Source organism: Melanerpes formicivorus, unplaced genomic scaffold (genome assembly GCF_026170545.1).
Source record: "Melanerpes formicivorus ecotype bairdi unplaced genomic scaffold, bMelFor1.0.p_v2 SCAF_2, whole genome shotgun sequence".
Classification (NCBI taxonomy): Eukaryota; Metazoa; Chordata; class Aves; order Piciformes; family Picidae; genus Melanerpes; species Melanerpes formicivorus.
In genome coordinates, this window is record NW_027142354.1 from 29,981,628 (window position 1) to 30,009,327 (window position 27,700).

General features: G+C 35.8%; 1 protein-coding gene across 6 annotated transcripts in view; it reads left to right on the top strand.

Moving 5' to 3' along the window:
• RYR2 (ryanodine receptor 2) overlaps positions 1-27,700 on the top strand; it is a 405,629-nt gene that overhangs the window by 207,088 nt on the left and 170,841 nt on the right. For all 6 annotated transcript variants that reach the window (XM_068155143.1, XM_068155152.1, XM_068155161.1 and 3 more), the window contains 9 exons: positions 1,837-1,955; positions 2,357-2,490; positions 2,947-3,188; positions 6,784-6,976; positions 8,799-9,015; positions 10,190-10,294; positions 13,796-13,899; positions 17,915-17,998; positions 18,438-18,597. In XM_068155143.1, coding sequence (XP_068011244.1) covers positions 1,837-1,955; positions 2,357-2,490; positions 2,947-3,188; positions 6,784-6,976; positions 8,799-9,015; positions 10,190-10,294; positions 13,796-13,899; positions 17,915-17,998; positions 18,438-18,597 — 1,358 coding nt within the window. The remainder of the gene's footprint in view (positions 1-1,836; positions 1,956-2,356; positions 2,491-2,946; positions 3,189-6,783; positions 6,977-8,798; positions 9,016-10,189; positions 10,295-13,795; positions 13,900-17,914; positions 17,999-18,437; positions 18,598-27,700) is intronic.

A 27,700-nucleotide genomic window follows, 5' to 3' on the forward strand; every position in this document is an offset into this window, starting at 1 on the left:
TGATTTTGTGTGGGCTGCTTGCTTCACAAATTTTAGGCTTTATGTGGCTTGATTGGGGTGCGATCTTTATTGTTTTAATTTACAGTGGTAGGTCTACTATAAGGAGGAATAATACATCTTTTAAGTAAGAATACCTGCCTGTGTATTTTCATCTAAAATAATTAATACACTTTTCTAAGGTAGAGTGTTTGTGAGGAAGAAACACCACGCTCTGTTAGTCACACCAAAATTAAGTTTACCTTCAATGTTGAAGTTGTCAGCTACATCATCTCCTGCAAGTGCTTTATGAATGTGTTGTGATAAAGATTTAATACCATAATCTATTATCAATAAAACTCCCATTTTCACTTTTTGCTTAAAAATGTTACAAAAACACAATAAAGGCATTAAATATATAAATAGTAACTGTGAGTTGAATGTACAAATTAGAAATTGATTCAGTTCCTGATCCTCACTGAAGCAAGAAAAATTAAGATTTGTCTAAGTAAATGTGTCTGAGAGCAGAACATTTTGGAAGTGAGATACCACGGGTGCTGAGTGAATAATGCAATGCAAATGCTTTAGCTGTCTCTTCAATGCATAAATTAAGATTAAATTAGTCTTTCACTCTGAAATATGTACCAGATGGAATTAACTAGTCAAACTAAAATTATAAAGTCATTAAAACATACTTAGTGAAAAAATAGAATAGGGCAAGCAATTTAATATCCTCCAATTGAAGATTTGCAGAACCAGATATCAAGCTTTGAGTATTTTTTAAAGGGCATGCATCTTATTCTAGTATTCTACAGTTTGATATTAAAAAGAGTCAACATGTTGTCCTGAAAATACATGCTTCCTTTCATCTGTTGCTCAGTAAGAAAAAAAAAAATTCACTCATCTTTATCATGAACTGTGCATATCATACTGTTTGTGGTATTTCTGTAAAATTCAAACACTTCCTGCTTTTCAGTCCCAAGTAGCTTCATAGAAATCGGAACACAGGGAGTCAGCCCAAACAGATATTTTACATTCATATGTGACTTTTTTTTCTGAAACAGAAGGAATTTGCCCTTAGACCAAAATATGTTTCATATATACATTCAGATGCTGCAGTAATTGAAGAAATTGCTGTGGCAGCTGGGTCTAATTGATAACAGTAATTTATTATTGAATGTTTACATCTTCAAAGAATTCTTACTTCTGTTGTTGAAAAGGTTAAGATTAGAAAATGAACTTTGTATACTATTTTAAGACAAAGTTAAGATTATGAATCTACCTACACAGATCTGAAAATTCCAAGGTTATGGTTACCACACTTACATTATGTGATGTCATTTCATATTTGATTACCATTTATATTGTTAAAAGCATGTTTCACTGTGGCTAGCAGTATAGCTGTCACATACACAGGCAATTATACACAGTAAGCCAACAGACTCAGAATTTACCTCTGCTCTCTCATTCAAAGGTATATGATTCCATTAGTTGTTTCTATGAGTTTTCTAAGGGAAGAAACAGAAAATTGTAAATATAGAGAATTATTTTATATATCTAATCTATATGGAGTGAAAAGTCTTCATCTCCACTGAAAACCAGTATTTTACCCAGTTTGCTTTCATTTGTGAGTATTGACTGTTACGTATTATTGAAATATCACATTAATTTACGGGATTTTTTAACTACATTCAGTCATTTTAGGAAAATTAGAAGTATATCAATCCTGTTTTGGTTTTACTGTATAGAATTATTTTTGAAACTCTTCCATGTTGCTCAGCAATACATTAGGAAGTATTATGTGCAGTTATGATTTTATATGCACTTTGAATAAATACTTTTTGAATATTTTTCCCCCAGGAATTCTAGAGGTTTTACACTGTGTCTTGGTGGAAAGTCCAGAAGCTCTAAACATTATTAAGGAAGGACATATTAAATCAATCATCTGTCTTCTGGACAAACATGGAAGAAACCATAAGGTAGGCAAAAAAGAGAGAAGTATATTTAGGTGAACATATGGGAACAAAGCAAACACCTTGTTCCATGTAGGAGTTAGATTTCCAATACCTTAATATTATATTCACAATTGGGAATGAAACTTTTCCTAAAAGGCTTATGAGCAGTTTGAAGACACAAAAGGGAAGCAAAGGTTTTCTCATGAAAACATTGCTGCACACTTATTCTCAAGGGATGCAGGAAAAATATGTCTTAATATTACTAGAGAAGTTTAGAATTGGTGTAAAATAAAACTGCTATGTTGGATGAATTACATACCCTTACATGTCTTCCAGGAGCAAGGTATATAGCATTGTTTTGCATGAAGTAATGCACAATGATTATGAAAAGATACTGAAGATTAAAAGAGTCTATTTGTTTTCAGGTTTTGGATGTTTTGTGTTCTCTCTGTGTTTGTCATGGAGTAGCTGTGCGTTCTAATCAACATCTAATCTGTGATAATCTCCTGCCAGGAAGAGATCTGCTGTTACAGACACGCCTTGTCAACCATGTGAGCAGGTAAATACAAAAATCTAGATCTATGAGGAAAGCAGAATAAAATTTGTGTTTAAAAGAAACATGGAAAAGACAAGGGGGAATGAGTACACGTTTCTCCTGGGTAGATTCTGATTGGACACAAGAAGAAAGTTTTCATCAATGATAACATTCGTCCATTAAACAATCTCTCCAGGGAAGTGGTGGATTCCCCAATGTAGTTCACTTTCAAGATTCATCTGGATGGGGTGCTGGGTCATTTCTAGACCATGATTTTGCCAGGAAAAGTTGGAACAGATGATTCTTAAGGTCTCTTCCAGTCTGGTATTCTATGCTTCTGTGATCCTATGAAATAAAATTACTTTTGTTGTTTTAATCACACAAAAGAAGCATGAAAATTGAATTTAATGAAAAGTCTGCAGTGGTTCATCATGTTCTTGAAATAAGTTTTTATTACCACTTTTATTCTTTCTGTTTAAGCATGCGACCCAACATCTTCTTGGGGATTAGTGAAGGCTCTGCCCAATACAGAAAATGGTACTACGAACTTATGGTGGACCATCTAGAGCCCTTTGTTACTGCAGAATCAACTCATTTACGAGTGGGCTGGGCTTCAACAGAAGGCTACTCACCATATCCAGGGGGAGGAGCAGAATGGGGAGGAAATGGTGTTGGCGATGACTTGTATTCCTATGGCTTCGATGGTCTGCATCTGTGGTCAGGTATTCTGGTTTGTGTTATCTTTGTAGTGAGTTTATTTTTTTGTTTGTTTGATTTTTGGTTTGCCCCCTATTAATTTGGTTAGGTTTTTAAAAAAAAAAAAAAGACAAGACTGTTGTTTTCAGTTCTAGTGTATTTGTTTTCAATAGCAGTAAAGTGAATCAGATGTTTCAGCTGACATTAGGAGTATATAGAATCAGTATCAGAATCTTTTTTAAGTTGACATTGTGTGATGAAAAAGTTGTTTTATTCAAATTAATGCAGATAGACTAAGTATTTGTGTTTCAGCCTAGGAATTATTTTGGTGGTGTGTGTTTTTTCTTGGTAACTATGAAGATTGTCTTTAAAATTTTAAATAAAATGAGGTCTGACAGTCATCTGGATTTGTAATGCCTGTGTGATAGTGTAAAAACAACCTGAGAGATTGAATTCACAGATCTCTGTTTCTTTTTTTCTTTTCCTTTTAAACCAGATGTTTTTCTGTAGTGATGTTTTGTTTACATACATAAAGACTTCTGGAATCATGTTTCTCACTTGATTATGGTGTGTTTCATCAGACATCATTAGCTCAGCTTGGATCTATTTATTAAGTAGTATTTATTAAGTATATATTTATAGTAATTTCTTTGTGCAAATTCTTATGTTAAAGGAAGCTGAACTAAATATGTGAAGTATTTCCATTTGCTGGTGATTTTGCAAATATCTCTTCACTCTTCAATATGGGTTAGCTCAGCACAATGAGAATAATAAGAAAGAAAACTTGTTGTCTTCTCAGTCTTTTTCACATAATTTAACTTTTGTGAAAAGTTTCACAGAGCTCATTTAGAATGTATAGTCTTACACTTGAACACTCCTAAACTGCTTGAAAAATGTTTCTCCTGTGTTTTCACCTCTTTAGGAAAAATGGTTTCCTTTGATTTTGAGAGATAATTGGGTAATGGTAAACTGAAGAACTGTCTAGAAACTGAGATAGGCTCAGTGCATTGGAAATTCTTGCCTCTATGACTATAAGCAAGTTTTCTTGAGCTGCTTAGCAGACAAGAGAGACATCTTAGTGAGTCACCTGTACTAATAATTCAAGATTTTGAATTTTTGAGTCATTGTGGCTTGGCACTCGGAAAAGAATACATTTTTACATTTCAAAAGAATTTTCTAATCAAAATAGCAATGCATTGGTTTGTTAAGTAATAACAGATTGACTGAAGTGGCATCTTAGGAAAGTAGCTGCCACTTTGCCTTTCATGCATAGTGAGAATTACTTTGGAACAATGATACATAATTAAAGGGGTCATTAAAGCTGTGTCATAAGTGAGTTTTTCAGAAAAAGTATTACTACAGCAGAACCAGAAAATAATGAGCTGGCTGAAGTAATCTTTTGTAGTTAGAGTCCCTTTTAGGGAGGAGACGAAATATTACTGAAAAGTAAAATGATTCCTCTACCCACCCAAAATGTTTTCATGAGAAATGTCAAAAAAGAATAAATGAACAATTATTTATGGTTCTCTAGTCAATAATTCAGCCCAGTCAGAAAAGTCACATTACATTTCTATATGCAGATTTTGTGTATTAATCTTTGTTGTGGATGTAGCTGTTGGATTTAAAAATAGTTCTGTCTTCATTGACATTGTCATGTAACACATACCTCTCAAACTTGGAAGGTTTTTAAGTGGCTGTATGTTGAAAATCATAGCCTTCTTTTTCTTTTACTATCCCAGGCTGTATCTTGGTAATGCTCTGCAATGACGTTATTATAAAAGAATCATCTGAGAGTAAAGCTTTTACTGCATTAATAACAATTTCTGCTCCTGAGTTTGCGTTCTGGACCAAGCCTTTACCAGAATCACATTTAATTTGCATTGTTTCTTGAGTCCTGCAATTACTTCTTTAATATGGAGAAATGAACTCATATATTTTTAAAGCCTGAGGCTAGAAAAGGCACTTAGATCATATGGTTTGACTGTGCTTCCATCAAAGACCAGTGCATATTGCTGATAAGAGTTATCCTTGCATTGATCCCATTAACCTATATTTGGCTAAACTTTAACATCTAAAAAGGCATCTAGTATCAACTAATATGCCTTAAGGAGATGAAGTACCCACTTCTCATTGATAGATCTTTGAAAATTTGTTATCTCTGCCATTAAGTAATTGCTCCTTTCTGTGATTAATTTGAAACTGACTTTCAGCTGTTGTGAAGCTCGTCTCTGCTGTGTTTTGTGAGTATTGGAAGGTAGAGCTGATAGAAGGTAGTTTCCTTGCAAGTCATTCATTATACTGTGACTTCTAATCTTTCTCTGCAGTGTTTCCTGTAGATTTCTCTATTTGTGAGGGGCCTTTAGAATTGTTCCACATCATTTTTGTGCTCTTGCTCATGGAAGTGACTGTTCTCACAGCAGCTAAAGCAAACTGAAGACGTCCTGTCTTGAAAGGGTGTAGAGAAGCAGCAAGAGTAGTTATCTGAGAACTGGGTTTGTTTGGGTTTTTTTTCCCCAAATACATTGCAGTCTACCCCCTGTCAAGAGGGGCAGATTGCATAAGGGCATCTGTCCTACAGACTGCAAATCATATAGCTGTATCAGGAAGGAATTTTCCATCCACAAAGTGGTGTGTATATGAAAATTCATCTGAATAAGATTGTTGAGGTTTTTCTTCTATTATTTTTTTTGTGACTGTTAAACAGATGTGACTGTTAAACCTTCATCATCCTGGAAACACAACACTTCTAATTAAGTGCTTCATGTTTACAGAATTTGGACAGCAGAGTTTGAGTTACTGCTCTGTTCTTAATATGTATTATGATTTATCTCTTGTAGACATTGTGTATGTTGTATTTGGAAAATATGTCTACATGAGGTATTTTCATAGAATTGTCATGCTTTTCCATAAGTTTTCTGTTGCAGATAGCAGTACCTTTCAGAAAAAGTAATTTTCCATTTCTGTATTCTATAGATTATATCTCTTGGGAAGTAGGTGTGCTTGTGTAAGTCCAGTTTGCTGCAAAAAAAACCCCAAACCAATGATCCTTCAGAATTCATAGAAAAGTGATTAAAGAAAAATACATGTAGTACTGAATATATAGGTCTCAAAATTCCTGCTGTCTTTGTATGTACCAGAAAAATGCTGCTTTGCAGTTTGGTAATGAAATTCAGTAGTGTCGCCTTGTACAAATTTGCAAGGTTACCATGATGTGACTCTTAATAACAGAAAGTACCTGACAATTCCTAAATAATTTGAAGTATGATACTTGTCTTTATCTTGAATAATAAAGCATTCTTTATTAAAACATACAACTAATGGTTGTTTTTCAGTTTGCACTTCTACTACTGTGAGGAAGTAAAATTTAGTTTTCTTCTTGGATTCAACTGTTTATATTGGTATCACTAATTATTTTCACTTAAATGTAATTTATTTATGAATAAAATAGCTTCTATTCACTACACTGCAAGCTTAAAATCAGGTGCTATATGTCAGAAGTTAGATATTTGCGTATTAATGTGTTTGTGCTCTACTGCTAGGTTTTGTCTCTTTTTGTAGACTGCTGTTACACTCATATAATTTTCAGAAATTTTGCTCAGTGTGTCTCCTTTCCTTCCTCAGGTTGTGTAGCAAGAACAGTAAATTCTCCCAACCAACATCTGTTAAGAACTGATGATGTTATTAGTTGCTGTCTGGACCTTAGTGCTCCTAGCATCTCATTCCGGATAAATGGTCAGCCAGTTCAAGGAATGTTTGAGAATTTCAACATAGATGGCCTCTTCTTCCCAGTTGTCAGCTTCTCTGCAGGAATAAAGTTAGTATCTGGTGTAGGGTTTTTTGTTTGTTTTGGTTTTGTTTGGTTGGTTTTTTTCCCAGTCTATTTTGTTTATGGGTTGTGTTTTTGTTGGTTTTGGTTTTCTCTCCCCTGTATAGGTGAGTATTTCCCTGGCTGTCTTTGCTCTCATTTCCTTTTCTGACATCTGTTTCTTTGGCATAGCTCCTGTTCTTGGATAGTGAGAGTGCGCTACAGAGAACTCCTGAAGATATAACTCGTCTGTTGTTATTTTTAGCACACCAGTGTATTTGGGTAGTTTGCAGACAGACCTTAGAAACAGCTTCATTACATTTCATTAAATTTCACTCCAGGACAGCATTTTATCTATGTGACAAGAAAAGTATCAGTCTTTAAAAATATATTTTCCTTAACTCATTCATTATGAAGTAGCAACTGTTGCTTGAAGATGTGTTATCTGCACTTACCTTAAAAAAATCCTTGTACACCTTGTTTTCTTGATGGCAAGTTAATATGAAATTGGTCATTCTGTATGGTGGCTGCTATACTGATTTTCTATAAAATTTCAAGTATGCCTGAGGGGCCAGACCTCTGATTCCATGCATTAAATAGTTTGAGAATATAGTATTTAAAATTGTGTGATGTTCCAGCATGGGGACTAATTTCAGCAGGACTGGCAAAAGTAAATGCCAAAAGCTGATTTCTGTTGGAGGCAGAGCAAATGCTCTGTGAATGCTCATTCAGAGCCTGTGGTGAATACCAGAGAAGTTAGGAGCTGTCACACATTGGGCATAACAGCCTCATTCCAGATGCACAATGTACTTCTTCAGACTTTCCCTTGGACAATACTCTAGATACAATGTGGTAAAACTATAGGCATGCAGGCTATGAACTGCAAAACTATAAACCTGCATGCTTTATCACCATCATGACATTAGTGTGCTGAGGGTGTTTTTGGAGAGTGTTCTATTGTAGCATTAACAAAAATCTTACAAGATGCTCAGTAAATGGAAAAGACATGTAACAGTTCTGCAGGGTTTTTTTGTGGTTTTTGATTCCTTCTGGATAGCAATGATCTGGGAAAATTTTTAGTATTAGATCATTCATTACATTCATTGAATTTTTCAGAAACAAACAAAGACAAATTCATCATTTCGTAATGAATGAAAGAATGTTTTCCCCTAGGTTTTAACTATCATGACAAGTATAAGTTTTAGGGAAGAAAATGCAGGAGTTTTTTGTATTGTGTCTTAAGGATTTAGTCTTCTTTGGGAGAAAAGTATGAACTGTATTCCCTGGGGTTCTCAGGCTTATTCTCCGGAGAATTCCTCAATGGAGATGGTCTAGAGGTGGTTGACTGATTACTCAGGGTTATAATCTCAGCCTTCCAAAGTATCAAATGTTGCTGCTTACTTTGAGGAATGCTAAGTAAACTGATTGTTCTTTCTTTGTATCTTCTCTTTTGGTTATGTGATTTAGAATACATTTATAAAAGTGAAAATTAACTAATAGTAAGAGTTGTGTACTTTTCCCTGTGTTTTTGCACCTTCTACTTCATAAACTCCAGTATTGTTTGGAGAAAGTTGGACTGTAAACAATTCAAAGAAGCTGTAACATTGTATTTTATTTTATTTTATTTTATTTTATTTTATTTTATTTTATTTTATTTTATTTTATTTTATTTTATTTTATTTTATTTTATTTTATTTTATTTTATTTTATTTTATTTTATTTTATTTTATTTAAAAAACCCCCATAGCATTCAGTAGTTCTCTGGCTTACAAACTGATTAGATTTAACACCAGAGGTGTTTCAGTTATCACAGTAACTCTGATGTTCACAGGGTGCGTTTCTTGCTTGGAGGCCGCCATGGAGAGTTCAAATTCCTTCCTCCACCTGGATATGCCCCGTGCTTTGAAGCTGTCCTACCAAAAGAGAAGCTTAAAGTGGAGCAGAGCCGAGAGTACAAACAAGATCGTAGCTATACAAGAGATCTGTTGGGTCCCACTATCTCTCTGTCGCAAGCAGCTTTCACTCCAGTTCCTGTAGATACTAGCCAGGTATGGAAACTGAAGGACTGCAAACATCTTATGGGCCTGCGTTAATTGAATGAATTTGTAACTTGTCTCAAACTTGTGGTTTGGGGGGTTTGGTAGGTGTGTTCCATTGTGAGAAGCTCATAAATGATGCGTAAAGCCTTCTAGTGCACACTAGAAATTTAATATATTTCTGTTCACAAATGCTGTAATAAAGAACATTTTACCCTTAGAGTATGCAAAAGAAAGGGAATTGTTCTGTTGTTAGACATTTTTATTACTGTTTAATTACAATTCCTGAAGACTGCAGTATGATAATGCTTTTAGACCAGCTTCAGTTCTAATTCTTTACTGAACTTGAAGGTTACTGAGAGTGGCATTTGACTCGCTGTGGGTGGTGAATGGTGAGCATTAAAATTACAGCTTGCCCTTTTTTTTTTTAGTGTAGTTGCAATGAGCAGTAGTTTTTTGATACTAAAGACCACCATTGTGAAGAACAAGATCATTTTATATTTGACTCAGGTTTGAGATGATACAAATTCTTGTACAGTTTGTGCTCAGACTTTACCATATTTAGGAATTGTTTCCTGAAAAAAACATGTAAAAAAGGGAAAAAAAATGCTACTTTGATCCTATTATGTGCTAGATGCAGCATTCTACATGTGTCATGTAATTATTTCTCAGTAACACCAAAGATTGGGTAAATGTATCATGATTCACAGCACTGAATATTTGAGGTGAGGCAGACTTGATTTCAAATTTTGGAGGTATATTGGCATGGCATCCTGATTTAATTTGTCACCCGTCATCATAACCTTTTTTTCCCCCACAATAAAATCCGTTCTTTAGTGGTTATTTTTTCTGTTTTTCACAATATTACCTTGGTTGTTGAGATTTTTTAGCATTTTGTAAGCTGATCAATAGTACTTGTTTGAGTAGATACTAGCCAGCTGTTAGGAACATACTGCATGCCAGTTGGATGTTTTGGGTTTAAAACTGGTTGGTTGGCCAAACTCTGGAGCTTGTATGTGCATAGGTTGAAGTAATTCTTGATCTAAGAATTCTTCCTTGTACTAACTAAACCTAAGTTTTCATTTGAGAGATCGCGAATGTACAAAGTTTGTCTGTTACAATAGTTTGAGTGGCACTGTCAAGCAATTTATATATAATAACCTGGTTTTTTTTCTTCCCTCTTTAGATTGTTTTGCCTCCCCATCTGGAAAGGATCAGAGAAAAATTAGCGGAGAACATCCATGAACTTTGGGTTATGAATAAGATTGAACTTGGCTGGCAGTATGGACCGGTATGTACCCTCCAACTTAATTTTCTGTTAATTATGTAAATAATGATTTTTATTATTACTATGTAATACTATATGGCACATTGATTTCAGTGTACCAGAGCTGGTAAGATTTTAGACCCTTTCAGCCAGAAGCAGGTGGAAAGAAACTACGATGATTTGGCCCTGGCTGTGGACCAGATACCCACCAAAGCCACTCTATCACTCCCTTTCTTGCAGGGATAGGAGAGAGAAAAATATAACAAGAGCCCCATGAGTCAAGATAGAAGCAGTTTAATAAGGCAAAAGTGAAAGCAAAGGCTGAACATGGAAACAAGAGCAAAGAAAGATGTTACTCTCTTCTTCCCATCAGCAGACAATGTCAGTCTGCTCCCCAGGAAGCAGAGCTTTAATATGTGTAGTGGTTGCTTAGGAGGACAAACACCATCAGTGCATGTCCCTACACTTCCTTCTTTCCCTTAGCTTTTATATCCAAGATGATGTCCTGTCTCATGGAATATCTCTTTGGTCAGTTTGGGTCAGCTGGCCAGGCTGTGTTCCCTCCCCTCAGCTTACTGTTGGGTGGGAGGAATGCTGGAAAAGCAAAGCCATGGTGTGCTCAGCAGCAGCCAAAACACTGCTGGTGTGTCCCACCTAGCACTGCAAAATAAATACAGCACTACAGAAGATGCTATGAGAAGTAACACCATTTCAGCCAAATCCCACACATTCTGAACTAAAATTCCGGTATTAAACTGTTTGGTGCTGAAATTTTCAGCCAATCCAACTGACAGCGCAGAAAGCACATGGTGGGTTTTGTAATTTGTTTTTTCTTGGTTAAAAAGGTTTAGTTTCCTGGTGGAGTAAGCCAATAAAAGCAGTTATTCTTGGTTCTTCTTATATGTACTGACTGACAGAATTATAAAACTTATTTTTCATAAAAATATTACTTATAGGAAATTTCATTAAATCTGTTTTTCCTTCTTTCCATTTCTTAAGTCTACTTTAGGTACTCTACCTTATCTCTTTTCCTACATTTCGTGGAGTATGACAGAAAAAACTATACCTGGCTTCTGGCTTTGATACAAAATGCATTCTATTTTGTCAATATGTTGGGTTTTTTTTTTCTTTTTTTCTGTTTGCTCATAAGGAAGTATACAAGCTAGTTTTTTGGATAACAGCTAAAAGTGTTGTTTGTGGAGAATTATTGCTATGAATAGTATATAGAAATATACAGTAGATACTAGGTATAAGCATCAAAACACATATGTGCATGTAGAAACATGTATTCTATGTTTGCGACTAAAAGATTTCAGATTTAATGTAACTGGGCATATGAATTATATTTAATGTAACATATGGCAGTACTTAAAAAGATTTGATTGACAGTGAAGATCTCTAGATATTTTTTTTTGTTTCCCCAGCAAATCAGCACAAAACACCAGTTAAATTGATGTGTCAAAACATTTTAATTGTTGTATAATCATACCAACTGTGAAGCAATCTGTGGGAACTTTTAGTGTATTACTTACCATCTAGAATTTAATCACACAGTTGAACACTATTTTCATTTAAACAATATATAGTAAGTATGAAGTTTAGCGCTTAAATGTTGTAGTTACATCAGAATGAAACAAGCAGCTAAACCTTTCAGCTTTCTGTCTCCGGCTTTACTGTTTTATGATTGGGTGCGATCACTTCAGTAATGTGGCAAAGCATATGCTGGTCACCTTCTGGAGAATAACTCCTTTATCATATTGTTTTCTCATGGATGATTTCATCTGTTTAGACCACTGATGTCAAGTCTAGTTACCTCAACTGATACACTGCAGTTATTGAGGGAAGGTATGAAATGGAAATTAGTAGGCTTAGATGCACACCGTCTCAGTTCTCTAATCTCAGTTGCATTTGATGTAAATTTGATTAAAATTCAGAGCAAGATGCATTATATGTAGTAGCTAGTAGTGATTTTTCACCAAATCAGAAAGTTCAAAGGATAAATGTCTCTCCAGATTATAAAAAAACAAACAGCTGAAAGTTGCATTTTATATTCCCTTCTACATGCCTGTTTTGTCAGATCTGTGTCTACCAAAGTATCTAGTACTGCATGTTATATTACTAATATATTTTATATATGTAATAGAGTAAAACAACAAGCTAAAGTAGCAAAATTATTGTCTTTTGTTAACTGGCTTCATTATAATAAGTCTGAATATGAATGGCATTTAGATGTCCAACTTGAAATCATCAAATGTATCTATATGTTGTTCTTTCAGATTACCTTTGCTGTACTTTGCTTTGCTGAACCAGCCACAAAGATAAAGAATTGATAGCTGTCAAAAGTTCTGTCATTTATACAATATATTTGGAAGGAAGTAGATTTTTATATGGTGCTCAGGAAAAAAGAAAAAAAAAAAAGTGCAGGAAGGCTACCTCCAAAATATAATGAATCTATATGAGAAGCATTGTACATTACATCTGTAGATTGAAAAGAGTCTCACTGGAAGAAATTCAGTTATCATAGGAATTCTGAGGAAAACACATGACGGCCAAGATTTAGATTAGCTATACACAGATTTAAAGCAGTGCTGCATATTGGAAACTACACAGAATCTTTATTAATGCAGATTACCATTGGTCTTAGAAAGAGATCTGGAAATAAACATTTCAGTGTTCATTAAAAGATGTTTTTTATTTTAGTTATTAATGATTTTGATCAAGTAACTTAACAGTTGAATCACTTGAATTGCCCATCCAAAGAAAATCAGTGCAATAACATGAAGATAAATATCCCTTGGAGATGGTTTTTTTTTTTTCAATCCCAAACATAAGTAAATGACTGTTATTCACTTTGATAATGATTATGTACTTAGATCAAAATTCAATAATATGTTACTCAGAAATGTTATGGAGAAATGCGGGTTTTTTTAAATGAAATTAAATAAACCTCATTGAGTAGTAGTGTACAGTTTAGTTCTTGTTATAGAAAAATGCAGTAGCAGTAAAGTAGTGTTCCAGTAATTTTTGACTGCTGAACAGTTGCATTCTGCTTGTATAGTACTGGACACAACTAAGACAAAAACTTTTGCTGAATTAAGAAGTAGGGTTGATTTATCCTTTATATTCTTTTATTGGCTAAAGACTTCAGCGATATTCATATTAACATATTTATGCAAACTGAATGCATAGTTTTTCAAACATGGTGCTGAAGATGGTTTGCTATTTTACGGCTGTAGGTCAAAAAAACATAGATAACACTTTTCTTGAACTTTGATTATTCATTGTGGAGGTCTGTGTAATGACTTGTACGAATTAGCATTTATTCCACTTGAAATCTGCAGATGCGTATTCTGCCTTATTTGATCATGCACTGAGAACACAGAATGCTTTCTGTTTTGAAGTGTTGTTCAGTTTGATTAATTCTGACTGGATCAATGTAAAGCATTTAGCGTTTTGGGCTTTTAATGTGGTTTTTTTTTCTAATTTTTAAGTCACATTAAACTTATTTCTTTACTGTCTTTCAAGGTGAGAGATGACAACAAGAGACAACATCCATGCTTAGTGGAGTTCTCAAAACTTCCAGAGCAGGAAAGAAATTACAACTTGCAAATGTCACTTGAAACACTGAAGTAAGTTGCTAAAAGTTTTATAGTTGATAGTGAGAGTTTCCTAAGAAGTTGCAGATCCCAGAATTATAAATTGAATTACCATTTGACGTGTAGGTTAAGGTAATAATATGAAAAAGGAAGAGTGAGATACATTAATGAATAATGTATTTGGCACTGAAAACTGCTTTGATTATCTTTTTTGTGTGTATGGAATTTTTGAATTATAGTGTTAATGCTGATTCTGAAATGGCAACTCAGGCAATTTTCGTCTAGTTTGGAGGAAAGAAATAAGTTGAAGCTTTGAAAAAAATCTTTGCCTCTTACTTCACTTAATTCAATGTAGTTTAATTACTTTTAATTATCTTTAGTGACAGAGCACTTTGACAGACAATAGATATTTTTGGATGTCACTTGGGCTTTACTTCAGGTCCCCTTGTTGCTGTTTCGGTGTGATCTGTTTGTATTGACACAAAACAATAGTAAGCATTCTCTCCTTTTGTGGATGAGCATTTAGATGCATGAATGTCATGGAAGCTTTACAGATTGAATGCTTGAAAATTTCAGTGAGATCTTCATGAGTTTGTTCAAGTAATCTAGTTGTCTGGGCTACAGAGATGCAACTCCTCATCTCAGCTTTGTCAGTTGAGCAGATGAGAGTTCTTGCTTTTCCGCAAACACATTGAAAAACTATTAGTGTAAGTAATTTCTTCTATATGTAGTATTACATGTAACCAACATAGTAAAATATTTCTCATACTGATAAATGCCCAGTGTTATATGTGGCTCCCCAGTCACTCCTATTTGCAGTCCGTTGAAATCTGTTTGTTTGGGCTTTTTAAAGTATTTTTTCTTGTTAAAATAAAAATACTATTGCCTGTCCAGCGCATTTACATGCTGGGTTTTAGGATGATAGGATGACTATCTGCTTGTGGTATTACTTTTCTTGGAATATTTTTGCTATACTATTAAAATATTGACATGTGAACTGATAGTACAGTATAGAGTTTGCATTCAAAGTAAAAAGGACTTTATGTCCTCACAGTAGAAAGCTAGGTAGAATACTGCTAGAATTTCTCATAGTGTCCTTCTCTGGTCAGCTTCTCTGCGCTATTTACTGATTTACCATTCCTACAGTAAGTGAATTTCTTGACCAAAAGCATATTCATGACCCCAAGTGTTAAAACAGTTTCTGGAGATATATATTTGCATTATTTAGTATTAAAGCATTCAGAGATAAATATAACTCCACTGGAAGCAAGAAAATAAGGTCCTATTTGTCATCTGCTAGATATTACAATTTCAAGGAAAGCTTTTGAGACCTCTGTGAACATGTCAACAATCCAGAGTGCCATCTTCTTTCCATCAAATGAAACTACAAAAAATGATGTCATTAACTTTCTTTACCATTGAATATTTTGCTAGAAGGCATCCCAAAAATCATATTTTCAGAATGAAATGCACACTTCTGAAGTTTCATGAAATATTAAACAAATTTTTGGTTGCTTGATTGCTGGTTCAGGATCCAATGCTTCTCTGAATCTAACCCTGACAAAACAAAGAAGTAATGTGGATTTATAAACATAAAAATTATCAATTACCTTTAGTAACGTTATTACTTACTCTAGAGAAAGCATTTTCATTAAATGGGTAGTATCCAAATCATTTACCACTCAGTCTTCCAATGGTTTTCAAAATTTGTATGCTTACTTAGCTCAGTCTTCATTACATTCTTGGATTAGTAAATTCTTGTATTTTTGAAGCCTGTGGTGGCTTCAATTGTAAGATATTTTGACTTTTTCTTCTAGATGTTTCTTGTTTAGTAGCAGTCATCCTCAATGGGATACAACGGGGAAGAGGAAAAGAAAGTGATTTTTTAGAAGTTCCTCTAGTCAGCTATATGCTGTAGTCTTTACGATTGGCATCAAACTCTATGGCATGCTTGAAGTAGTTGGAAGATATCAAGAATAACTTACTGTCATTGGGGTTTTGTTTTTTGTTGTGTTTTTTTTTGCTGCTGGTTTTGCTGTTATCTGTACTACGTAAGAAGCAGAAAACAAGGACATTCTAAGTCATTATCTGACACAGTATTTCAGTATATTTTAATCTCTGTATATTTTTTCATCATATTGAATACTTGTATGAACTATAAAAATTATTTACTATATAAAAGGTCAAGATTCAGGAATGAGTTATCTCTGAAAATTTCATGGAATTAAAATATGCTTGCTCACTTGCTTGTACTATTTCTGCACATTCCTGTATAAATTTTGGGGTTTGGTGGGTTTTTGTTGTTGTTGGTTTTTTTTTTAATGCTTACTATTTTGTGATAGACTTCCCCATTTCTATCTGTTTACTCAGTTGTTTGTGATCATTACATGTATCAATATTATGCCATTTCTTGTTTAGCTTTGAAGTGCTTTAGGGGTCTTTCAGGTTATACCAATGATGCGCCTTGAATTTTCTGTGTAGAGATAATCTAGGGTTCAAATTCATGTTCTACATTACAAGAAAATTAGGTTTGCCAGGAGTTAGCTCCTCTCTGCTGCTTTCCACTGTTAGATACATCCTCTCATTTATGCTGGTGATAGCTGCATAGATATTACATATGATTTATGCCAATTGAGATTTAACTGCATGGGATATTCTTAGGAGACAGTGTGTTTCGTGGGAGGTGGCCACTGCATATTGATTTCCTCTTATCTCATTTTACCAGCTAATTTTAAATCATGGTTCACAGGCGGTAACAGTTGAATTTATTTTATATAGCTAGTACTAAAAATATACTGGAAGAATCTCCTTAAAACATTTCATCTACCAAGAGAAATGCTACTAGAACAATATTTATGCTCTTTTCCCCCCCCAGTCATTCCAAGAGCAGTAAATACAGGTGAAACTAGACTAGAAAATATTTTTTAACTAAGTGGCAAGAACAAATGGAAACCTTGTTTTTCTGCTCTCTTCCAGTTGGGAAAACTGTGAATGGAGTTCAAGGTTTACATTTGTAATTTCTTGTGTTTCAGTTAGATTCAATTGAAGATATTGTTGTCACCCTCAGATTTTAAGAGACTTTTGATCTGACTCCAAAGTGGTCTCTGACTTGTGTAATTTTATTGTCAGTATTTTTGTAATGCACCTACTCTAAAAAACTAAGACTTGCTATGCAAATGGAGGAAGAAAATAACTGTTGAGTTGCAGACCAGATTCTGGAGAAAACCAACGTTTAAGATTTATACTGGTGGATGGTATGGCTGTAAAGAAAGGAAAAGGTCTGAAGAAATCATAAACCTGATTAAGACTGTCAGCTCTGTGGTAAGATTAGAGAGAGAGCATGTTTGTTTTCTGAAATGAGTTGCACCTTTCAGAGTTGGGCCAGAATGGGGTCAGTCACTGGCCCTGTATTGAAGCTTTGTGGTACATGACACACTGTGTCTAGCTTGAATCCTTTTCTCTGAAGTGGATTAATGTACAGCATCCATACCAAGCATTAGGATGACAGTTTCAGCCTAATGGTTGTCATGCATTCTGCTGTCAGTCCTCTCCTCAGTAGTATGTCCTAACAAAATCCAGATCCAATTAAAATCTCTGAGCAGCAGCCTGTCTTTGTAAAGAAGATGTATTCTAAGGATAACAAGTGACATTTCCTGCCTTTTCTCCTTTCGTGAACTTCCAAGTAAATAACAAAAACATTTTGCTATAAAGTGGTATGAGCATGTACATAAGCAGTATAAATAAAGCAGAAGTATGTATTTCTAGGGCAGAGAATCCTTAAACTGATGCCTCATATAGATAAAACAGATTGTACGATCGTTCATTTTGAGTAGTCTAAAATTTAAGTACTAAAATTTTTGGAACATCTTGTGACATTTTCTTAACACTATCTGAAAGCTGCTTATATATGCAAAAAGGGCTGGTGTTTTTTTTTCTATATTGTTGTTAATCCCACAGATCTCATTTGTGGTATAGTGCCATTTATATACAGCAGCAGCTCTGAATATAGAAGCACTGGCATTAATTTATCTCTGATCCCTGTTTCTAGAACCCTGCTGGCACTAGGCTGCCATGTTGGAATTGCTGATGAACATGCTGATGAAAAAGTGAAAAAAATGAAACTACCAAAGAAGTAAGTTGAAATTCAAATGCATCTTTTTGTTAGGCTTTTTGTTGGATGTTAACAATTTGATAGTTGTATTGTTAGTGGTATTGGTATGCAGATATGCATATAAATTTCCAGGAATTTACACACATCTTCATCCACTCTCTTTCTTTTAGATGTTTACAATCTTAAGTGCAGACAGTGTACTGCAGAAACTTGATAAAGAATTTTTAGAGTAAACTTGTCAGTGTATTTTGCTGTGCTGCATATATTTAAAGGTAACCCTTTTGAAAAAGGGTTTTGGGAAGCAACTAGCTTGAAACAAATTGTCAGTGTATCATTATTCTTTATGTTGAAAGCCAGATTATTTCTATAGACATATTGAATATGTCACTTTTTTCCTTTGCACTTTCTATTAAAATTGTCTTACTGAAAACTAACTGCAAGTTCTGTGTTGTTTTGACAGCTACCAGTTGTTGAGTGGATATAAGCCTGCTCCCATGGATTTGAGTTTTATCAAACTGACCCCCTCTCAAGAAGCTATGGTAGATAAACTAGCAGAGAATGCTCACAATGTATGGGCCAGGGACCGTATAAGGCAAGGCTGGACATATGGTATCCAGCAGGTAAGTGCTAACTTCAGTCACTTGAAAATGCCCTTAGGTGTTTCAAAATTAAATGGGAATAACAAGTATACAAAACAAGAAAGAAGCAGCTAATGAGTGTGAGTCTGTCAATCAGAGAGAGCAAAAATACTTAAAGCAATACTAAATCTTCTAGCAGTATTTTTTTAAATGGTGTTGTATTCTTGCATGGTATCTAGATCTCAGGGTGAGAAAATTGCGTGCAGAAAGCTAATATGCTCTAGTATTTTTGGAAGTGTAAACATTGACTTTCAGTAGAGGAATCATTAAGATGTTTGCAGTCCTGGGAATTGAGTAATTTTGTTTATCCAGGGAAATGAGAATGTAAACTTGTAGTAATCACTTTGCTAATATGTTGTATTTCTGGCAGAAGCCATGTTTAGCTGAGAATAGTTAGAACAACCTCTAAGTTTCATAGTTTCATTCAGGGTTGGAAGGGACCACACGGATCATCTAGTTCCAACCCCCCTGCCATGGGCAGGAACACCCCACACTAGACCAGGCTGGACAGAGCCTCATCCAGCCTGCTCTTAAACACCTCCAGGGACAGGGCCTTGACCACCTCCCTGGACAACCCATTCCAGTGCTTCACCACTCTCATGGTGAAGAACCTCCTCCTCACATCTAGCCTGAATTTCCCCACCTCCAGCTGCATTCCATTCCCCCTAGTCCTATCACTACCTGAGATCCTGAGAAGTCCTTCCCCAGCCTTCCTGTAGGCCCCCTTCAGATACTGGAAGGCCACAATTAGGTCACCTCGGAGCCTTCTCTTCTGCAGACTGAACAGTCCCAACTCCTTCAGTCTGTCCTCATAGGAGAGGTGCTCCAGCCCTCTGATCATCCTTGTGGCCCTTCTCTGGACACGCTCCAGCACCTCCACATCCCTCTTGTAATAGGGGCTCCAGAACTGGACACAGTACTCCAGGTGGGGTCTCACCAGGGCTGAGTAGAGGGGGAGGATCACCTCCCTCGACCTGCTAGCCACACTTCTCCTGATGCAGCCCAGGATCTGATTGGCTTTGCGGGCTGCAAGTGCACATTGAGAGCTCATGTTGAGCTTTTTGTCCACCAGCACCCCCAAGTCTCTCTCCTCAGGGCTATCCTCCAGCCAGTCACTGCCCAGCCTGTATTTGTGCCTGGGATTGCCTCGACCCAGATGCAGGACCCTGCACTTGCTCTTATTGAACGTCATGAGGTTGGCTTGTGCCCACCTCTCCAGCCTGTCAAGGTCCCTCTGGATGGCCTCCCTTCCCTCCAGCGTGTCTGCTGCACCACACAGCTTGGTGTCATCAGCAAACTTGCTGAGGGTGCACTCAATGCCACTGTCCATGTCACTGACAAAGATGTTGACTAAGACAGGTCCCAGGACTGATCCCTGAGGGACTCCGCTTGTCCCTGGCCTCCACTGGGACATGGAGCCATTGACAGCCACTCTTTGGGTGCGGCCATCAAGCCAGTTCCTTATCCATCTAGTGGTCCACCCATCAAACCCATGTGTCACCAGTTTGGAGACCAGGATGTGGTGTGGGACAGTGTCGAAGGCTTTGCTCAGGTCCAGGTAAACAACATCAGTTGCTCGCCCCTCATCTATTAATTTTGTCACCTGGTCATAGAAGGCAACCAGGTTGGTCAGGCAGGATTTGCCCTTGGCAAAGCCATGCTGACTGTTCCCAATCACCTCTTCGCTATTCTTTTGAGTGAGTAGTGCCTCCAGGAGGATCTGCTCCATGATCTTTCCAGGCACAGAGGTGAGACTGACTGGCCTGTAGTTCGCTGGTTCCTCCTCCTTACCCTTTTTGAAGATGGGAAGTTCCCTTCCTACTTTAGTGGTTTATTTCAGTGAAAGTGAATGCTACGTGAGTACGTATCACAATGTATTAAGGGAGAGGAGTAAACATTACATATGATGGATTCTTAACAGCAAAACTCAGCATCTTTGTTTTCTTTTTAAAAAATAATCAATTTGTTATGACAATATCTTAGTTTATTATTTTTCAAAACAGTTACTGTATCAGTTTTCCCTCAGGAGTCATGTTTTCTATTCTTTCTGTGATTATTTGTGAATTATATATACAGAAAAGTAGCTTCACTTATGTTCATAAATGTGTGGTAGCATATCGCAGTGAAATTTTAGGAAAATTAACCCACTGGGGGGAAAAAAAAGTTGTCATGCTTTTGCTCTAGGCATAAAAGATCATTAATATGGTAAAAATGATAAACAGATGTTTTGTAGACACATACTCTTTCCTGCCTACAAACAAGTGTTTTGATTTTTGGCAAAAATTCAAGTTATACATTTAGGCATATTTTATTATTTTATTTTTTTCCTACATGTGACAGTTTAGGCCGAAACTCATTCTCTTTGCAATGCTTTTGTATATAGGAAAAAAAAAAAAAAGAGGTGAATCTGATTTTATGTATATTGAATTAGGCAGTTAAATTCACCTCATCACACACTGACACTACATTTGTGTGATGTGCGCCACATAACATTTCAGCATTGTCTGTTATAGTATCTTACTATAAAGCTCTCATTTTGCTACTTTGTAAACTGTTTAGGAAATCTGTGTTCTGTATTTGGGTCTAAGCAAACAATGAGCCAATTTTCATGTTTATAATGTATGTAATATCCCCTACTGGACAGATAATATATTGGTGGTGCAGCTTCCCTACTTAAAAAAGCAGGATTACATTTTCCCCTAATACTGCATCTTTAAGTAAGGGAAGGTGGCTCTTTGAAGTTCTGTGTCACCAGGTAGGAGGAACAATGTGAGTCTGTATGTCTCAATATGCTCAAAAATAAATTATTCTGATACATTATGGAATATGCTCAATAATTTACACCATGCCCCAGATATTTTTTTATTCTTCCAGAAACCAAACATTTTCAATATGTGGTCTTGTCTATCAGGGTGAGTGACAGTAGGGAAATAGTTACAGATTTGATAGAACCCTGACATATCCCAAAATTAAATTCAGTATTGCAACACAATTTATTGTTTAACACAAAGTTAAGAAGTTTCTGTGATCAAATGCATCTGTAAGATAATTTCACTTCTAACTAGCATTGGGAAAATTAAAGCAAAAAAGTTGTACGTAGTGTGGTGGTTTGGAGAGAAGGCCTAGCTTTCTCTCCCCAACAAAGAGGAAGAGAAACCACAGCTAACTCAGCTGGAGAAGCAAAAGGAATGCTATATTTACAAGCAAAAATGAACTGCAGGTTATATATACAATTTACACAGTATTTACTATATATACAGAAATATACAGCAAAGTAAAAAAAAACAAGAATCCAGGAACGAAATTCCCTCCTCTGGAGGAGGGTTCCCCTCCTGTACCCCCTTCTCTCCCCCTACCTCCCTTTTTTCCCAAAGAGGGTTAGAAAGAGAAAAAAAGGCAGTTATTCATAAAGCAGAATTCTAGTAGGCCTATTAGTTGCTTATCTGTTTAGGGTCGCTCTGGCAAGGAGCCCAGAAGCAGGCAAGCTGGAAAGTAGAAGGAAAGGGGCGAACTGAGAAAAAGTTCCAGCTATGCTAAAACTTAAAACTGCCTTGTACCAATCTACCAATGAAATTAGTTTAGAATATCTGATTGTTTTCGTTATTATTCCAAAACATTCAGCCAGAGTGACCCAGCACTGTCCCTTTCTCAAAGGCACAGCCTCAAACGGTCGCAATGTAGGGAATAAAGTTTATTAGATGTTGAGGACACTTTAACCTACCCTGTGTGTATATTTTTGTAAAACCAAACAACCAACAACTCAAACCAACTCAACCAAACAAAAATACACAAAAAGCAAGAAAAAAACCCACAAAACCCACACACACCAAAAAACCCCAACAAAACCAAACAAACCCACAAATAATTTCAGCATATTAGTTGGAGTGAGTTTGCAGTTAATTATGTTTTCTGAATCAGTGAAGTGTTAATTAAAAAAGGTAGTTAAAATGATGGTGTCTAGGTCTTTCTCAGTGTTACTGGATTGGGAATGATACGCAAAAGAGGTAGTAGAATTGGGTGGCAATGAAAAAGAGTTTCACGTACACAGTGTGTTTACACATTATCTTTATGTGTGTTTTAGACTAGACTAGACTAGACTAGAATAGAATAGAATTAACCATTATAGAATAGAATTAATTAGGTTGGAAAAGACCTTTGAGATCATAGAGTCCAACCTATCATCCAACACTATCTAATCAACTAAACCATGGCACCAAGCCCCTCATACAGTCTCTTAAACACCTCCAGTGATGGTGACTCCACCACCACCCTGGGCAGCCCATTCCATTTTGATGTGCTGATTCATATAGAATACTCTGCTTTTGAAGAATAGTGATAAATAATTCGTTTTATTGTGGTTCTCAAAGGCAGTGCAGTTGCCCAAGGCTACAACTTTGGTTTAAGCCTGCCCCCTCCTAAACACTGATCCGACCTAAAATTAAACACTCAATGTCAGAGGAATCATGAAGTCTATCTTATGTTCACAGTGCTGTGTATTGGGAAAGATAGTGTCCTTCCTGTTGAATTAAAAACATTGTGGCCTTCTGAAGACACATTTTAAGGTTCTCTGAGACAGAGCATAGGAAATGAGAATTCTGTGATCTCCTTATCAAACTGCTTTCTGTATTTCATCTGCTGACTTCAAATGTCCTGAATGCCAATCTTGGAACTTGGGACTCCCCAAGATGCCCTTCCTAATAAATGTCTTGCACGCTGGATAACAAAGCTCAACATGGAAATTAAATCAGCACGTACTTACTACAGTTTATAGTCTGGTGTAAGAAAACTCATGGAAGATACAGTCTTGAACCCTTTAATCATGTAGTTAATGAATTGTACATTACCCATTTTCCACTAGTGTTTTAAAAATGGATACCTATACCTGCAAAGATAATTTAAATAATATTTAATGGCTAAGGATAAACTGTTATATAAAAAGGTTATTACAATCACTTAGACTTGTTAAGTTTTATAATAGTAGCCTCTAGTTAGATTTTCAGAGATGTTTTGAGCAGTCAATATGAATCAGGCTCTGGTTTTAACTCTTCAAGAGCCTCAGAAAAATGCTTCTGCTCTAGACCTTGGCCACACTTAGGTATGTGATGAGTACTAAGTTGTTCTCCTTACCAAGACAGAGACAATTAATGGGCATGCAATGAAGAATCTAGAGAATTTAAAAGTACAAAGCTTAAGTACTATAGAACTGATAACATTTGGAGTTTGAAAGCCATGTAACTAGTGTTTTGCAGTCTTGAATGATTCTGCTTTAAATATCCCAATATTTTTTTGGGTCTGATTTATTCAAACTGACTGAATATTTCTGTGTATTGAGTAGAGTACTTTTGTTGAGAGTGTAACACAATGGTGCAGTGGACAGTATCATAGTTATGTTTTCAATAGAGAATGGTTGTTAGAGATCACCAGAAGCTCAGAAATATTAATGAACTTCAGGAAACAGATCAACAAGATAAGCAGTATACTTTACTCCTTTATTCTTGGTAAACAAATTACAATAATCTCATGTACAGTTAAACACATCCTTGAAAACTTCCCCACCAATAGCATGTCCTGTAGGAGCTACTCTGCTTGAGATATTGATATTATTTTCTACTTAATTAAATAATTCTTTCTAAATAATGAACTTTATTTTCTTCTGGAGAGAAGACAGACAACCAGAGTATCAAGAGTGCTTGCAAGGTGCAGATAGCAAATACCATTCATTAAAAGTCAAAAGAAGAGAGATCGTTTCTGAGTGCAGTGCAAAGATGCTTCTCATTTATCAGACGTATCACATGGCAAGCTGTGCTAGCTGTTGTCCACTCTGCTATGTGCTGCTTCTACTTGACTCCAACCATGAGTTTGTTTCACAGGCTACATTTTGTCATCCCATCATACTACTGTGACATGTTACAGTACCATAATTAAATGGCATGATGTTATGCTATATGATACTATAAATAAACTTTGCAGAGCTATGAAATAGTTTCCTAAGAGAACGAAGCTTCGAGATGTTTGAAAATAGATGAACTAACATGTTATAAAGAGCAAACCTGCTGTGTCTGTAGAAAGGATTAGATGATCTAGTAGGTCTGTTCCCCTGTGAGTCCCTCATCATTTTGTGATTATATGATATGAAAAATTAAAGGGATACTGTCAAGTAGTTAATGTATAAACCATTTATTTCCTGTTATAAACTGGTAGGGGAAATGCTTTCTCAGTTCCGTATTCTTTTCTTCTACTCCTTGTCAGTGTTTTGATTAACCAGAGGTCGCTGCTCTTTGTGCATGACTATACACGGTATTTTTGTTCGGCTGCTGCAGAGCCAAGCAGCCAGCCAGCAGAGGGAGCACAAGGTAACTAATAAATCCTGTTCCCAGAACTCTGCTGACAGCTGTGATGACACTGAACACAAACAAGTATTATTAGTAGGAAAGACTCACAGTATCTTACTGTTCCATGAGAGGAGCAGAATGACCAAAACAGGTAGGGAAAAAAAAACCACAACACCATATTTCTCCATAAATAGGCATATTAATAGCAAGGGTAAGTGAAAAACAAAGCCCAAAATCACTCTGAAAATACTTGACAGTGCCCCTTTAAAGGAAGAACATGGTTGCCTACAGGTTGGTCTTCTGTGAACTTGGGAAATGATAAATGATCAAAGATTAATAATGGTGCTAGATCCAGGCAAAGGAGAAGTATAAGCCTGCTTTAAGTCAGTTAAAATTTATCATATTTGTGCTATGAGAGAGGATTTTTTGGTTTATATGTGCAGACCTTGATGTTATGTGCTGTCATAATTACCTGAATGTTTCATTTGGGTATTTTTAAGGATTTTTTCATACCAACTTATATAAAAGTAAGGAAAGGAGAAAGGGAGAAAAAAAGAGTCAAGCTTAGTGATCAGAAAGCAAACAAAAATAATTTCAAGTACATTAGCCTCTGTCTTGAATAGCTGACTTTCAGGTCTCCTCACTAATTGTGCAGGTCACAGCTAAAGATTCTGACATTCAAATTTTGTTTGTATGCATTGTCATGTATGTGGATAACTTAGTGAAAGGGTGTCTCGCTTTTTCTTCATGTTGTGTTGTGTGTTGTGGCTAAAGAACCACAGAAACCTCATTTATACTGAGGAAAAAATATTTTAAACTCCACAGCCTTAACAATTGGTTATAAAAATCAGCAACCTAAAAATTTCTGCTTACTGGATGAAAAACATCTTAAAATAGATGCATTTCACTTCCTGTCCTAGGATAATTAATCAGGACTGTGAAGCACTTAACCAAATCTGGTTTCTCTTTGGCCCAACACGCAAGACAGTTTGGTCTTTATGAGTCAGAATTTTAAATTTTTGAGATTGTTTTTCTGTAGAAAGCATATAACTTCACTATTTGATCAGGAGTGCCTACTGTTACAATGCAAGAGAAGCACTGTTCTGAAAATTCAGACTGAGGAAGTATGGACCTGCTGAAAGCCTGCAATTTATTTTGTCACTAAATATATATAATCATGTTCTTTTAAAAACTATTTCTATTACCTCACTTTGACATGTTGCATCATTTATACTGATGTGTTAGTTCCTTCCATTTATACTCAGGCCACATTCTGTCAGACATTAAATACGGACGTAATCCTCACTAAAGATGGTAGAAACTGTACACATATTTCTGAGGATATACATACTGCTCTGGGCAGAACTCAGCTGTCGGTGTGCCAGGTTAGGAAGACAACTTCCGCTTTGAGTGGATACATTTAGGGTATTTGTTAACATTGCCAAGAACATGGCTTTGTGAGGACTTAGAATTATATTTTCCCTTTTTCTGCTATAAAATAATTTTTATTTAATAGTTTATGATAAATGCAGAAAAGCTAGACTTCTGGATGACAAGATTGGAAACATGTGGTGATCCTGTTCACTGGATTCCTGACAGCATTGCTGGCAGGCTCACCGTAGTATTTGTGTGGTGATTGCTCAGAAGTCTTTGTGGAAGTGCAAGATCCACAGACACTGGCAGCAAGCAAAATCATTGCACAGCTGTGAAATGAGCATTTTCCATGGTGTAAATGAAGCTAGGTAAAGAGTAGCTTGTTTGTCTCACTGCTGGAATATGTTTGCTTTGTGCTTGTTATTTAACATCCTTGCTTATGAGAAAACAATTATTGCAGTACTACTTAGAGTATGTATTTATACAGCTCTAACACTTTAAATTACAAAACTTTTGATCCCATTAAGTTATTATCATATTTTCCTGGCATTCTTCCTAGTCTGTGTTTTCACTTTTCAGTCTTTTCCTGGTTTTGTTTTTGTTAGGCACTTATTTATGTGTATTTCTGGTGTTTTTTTGTCCCTTTTAGTCTAGTGATCTGTGCTGTTTCTTGAACTTCCCAAGAGCTTTGGGAAGGCCCAGGAGTGCACAAGTTTGCAGTATTGCATTTATAGCTCTGGAAACTCTATTATTATTCAAATGTTTTTTACAGGTTTATATAATTTTTTTTTTGTACCTGAATTAATTTTACAGAGTACAACTTTATTATCCACACTCTGTAAATAGGTTCTTTTAGAGCTGCTTATAGAATTTGACTGTGGTTTTCTGTGCTGCTGTAGGCAATGTGGACAGTCGTCTTGTTCAGCTCACACTCTTATGTGATGGTTGTATATGCAAGTTGCAAGACCAGTTCCTAGACCCAGGGCACTAGATCAGTTATCTACATGTCACATACTGAATGAGTGAATGCAATTCCGCACCACTCAGTTCTCAGCACTTTCCTCTGTGAATTATTTTGCAGCAGAGTTCACTACCTTTAATGAAAGTATGAAAAGGACTGTTGATATTTGTTTGTGTATATGTTTAGGTATTTTTTTTCTGTAGTTCTTTTCTGTTACTTTTGAGGGCTGTATTCAGTTTCCGCCATTGTTGACTGGGTGTCACCTATTTCAAGTTCATTTATGCCCTACAAATAAGTATATGTGTGCTAATTCAGATAAGTCTTTGTCTGTCATTTGCTATATATAATAAAACTGTACTGTGCACTCTATAAAGTAATGCTGAGCATGAAAAGTCATGGTCAGTATTACCTCACTCAA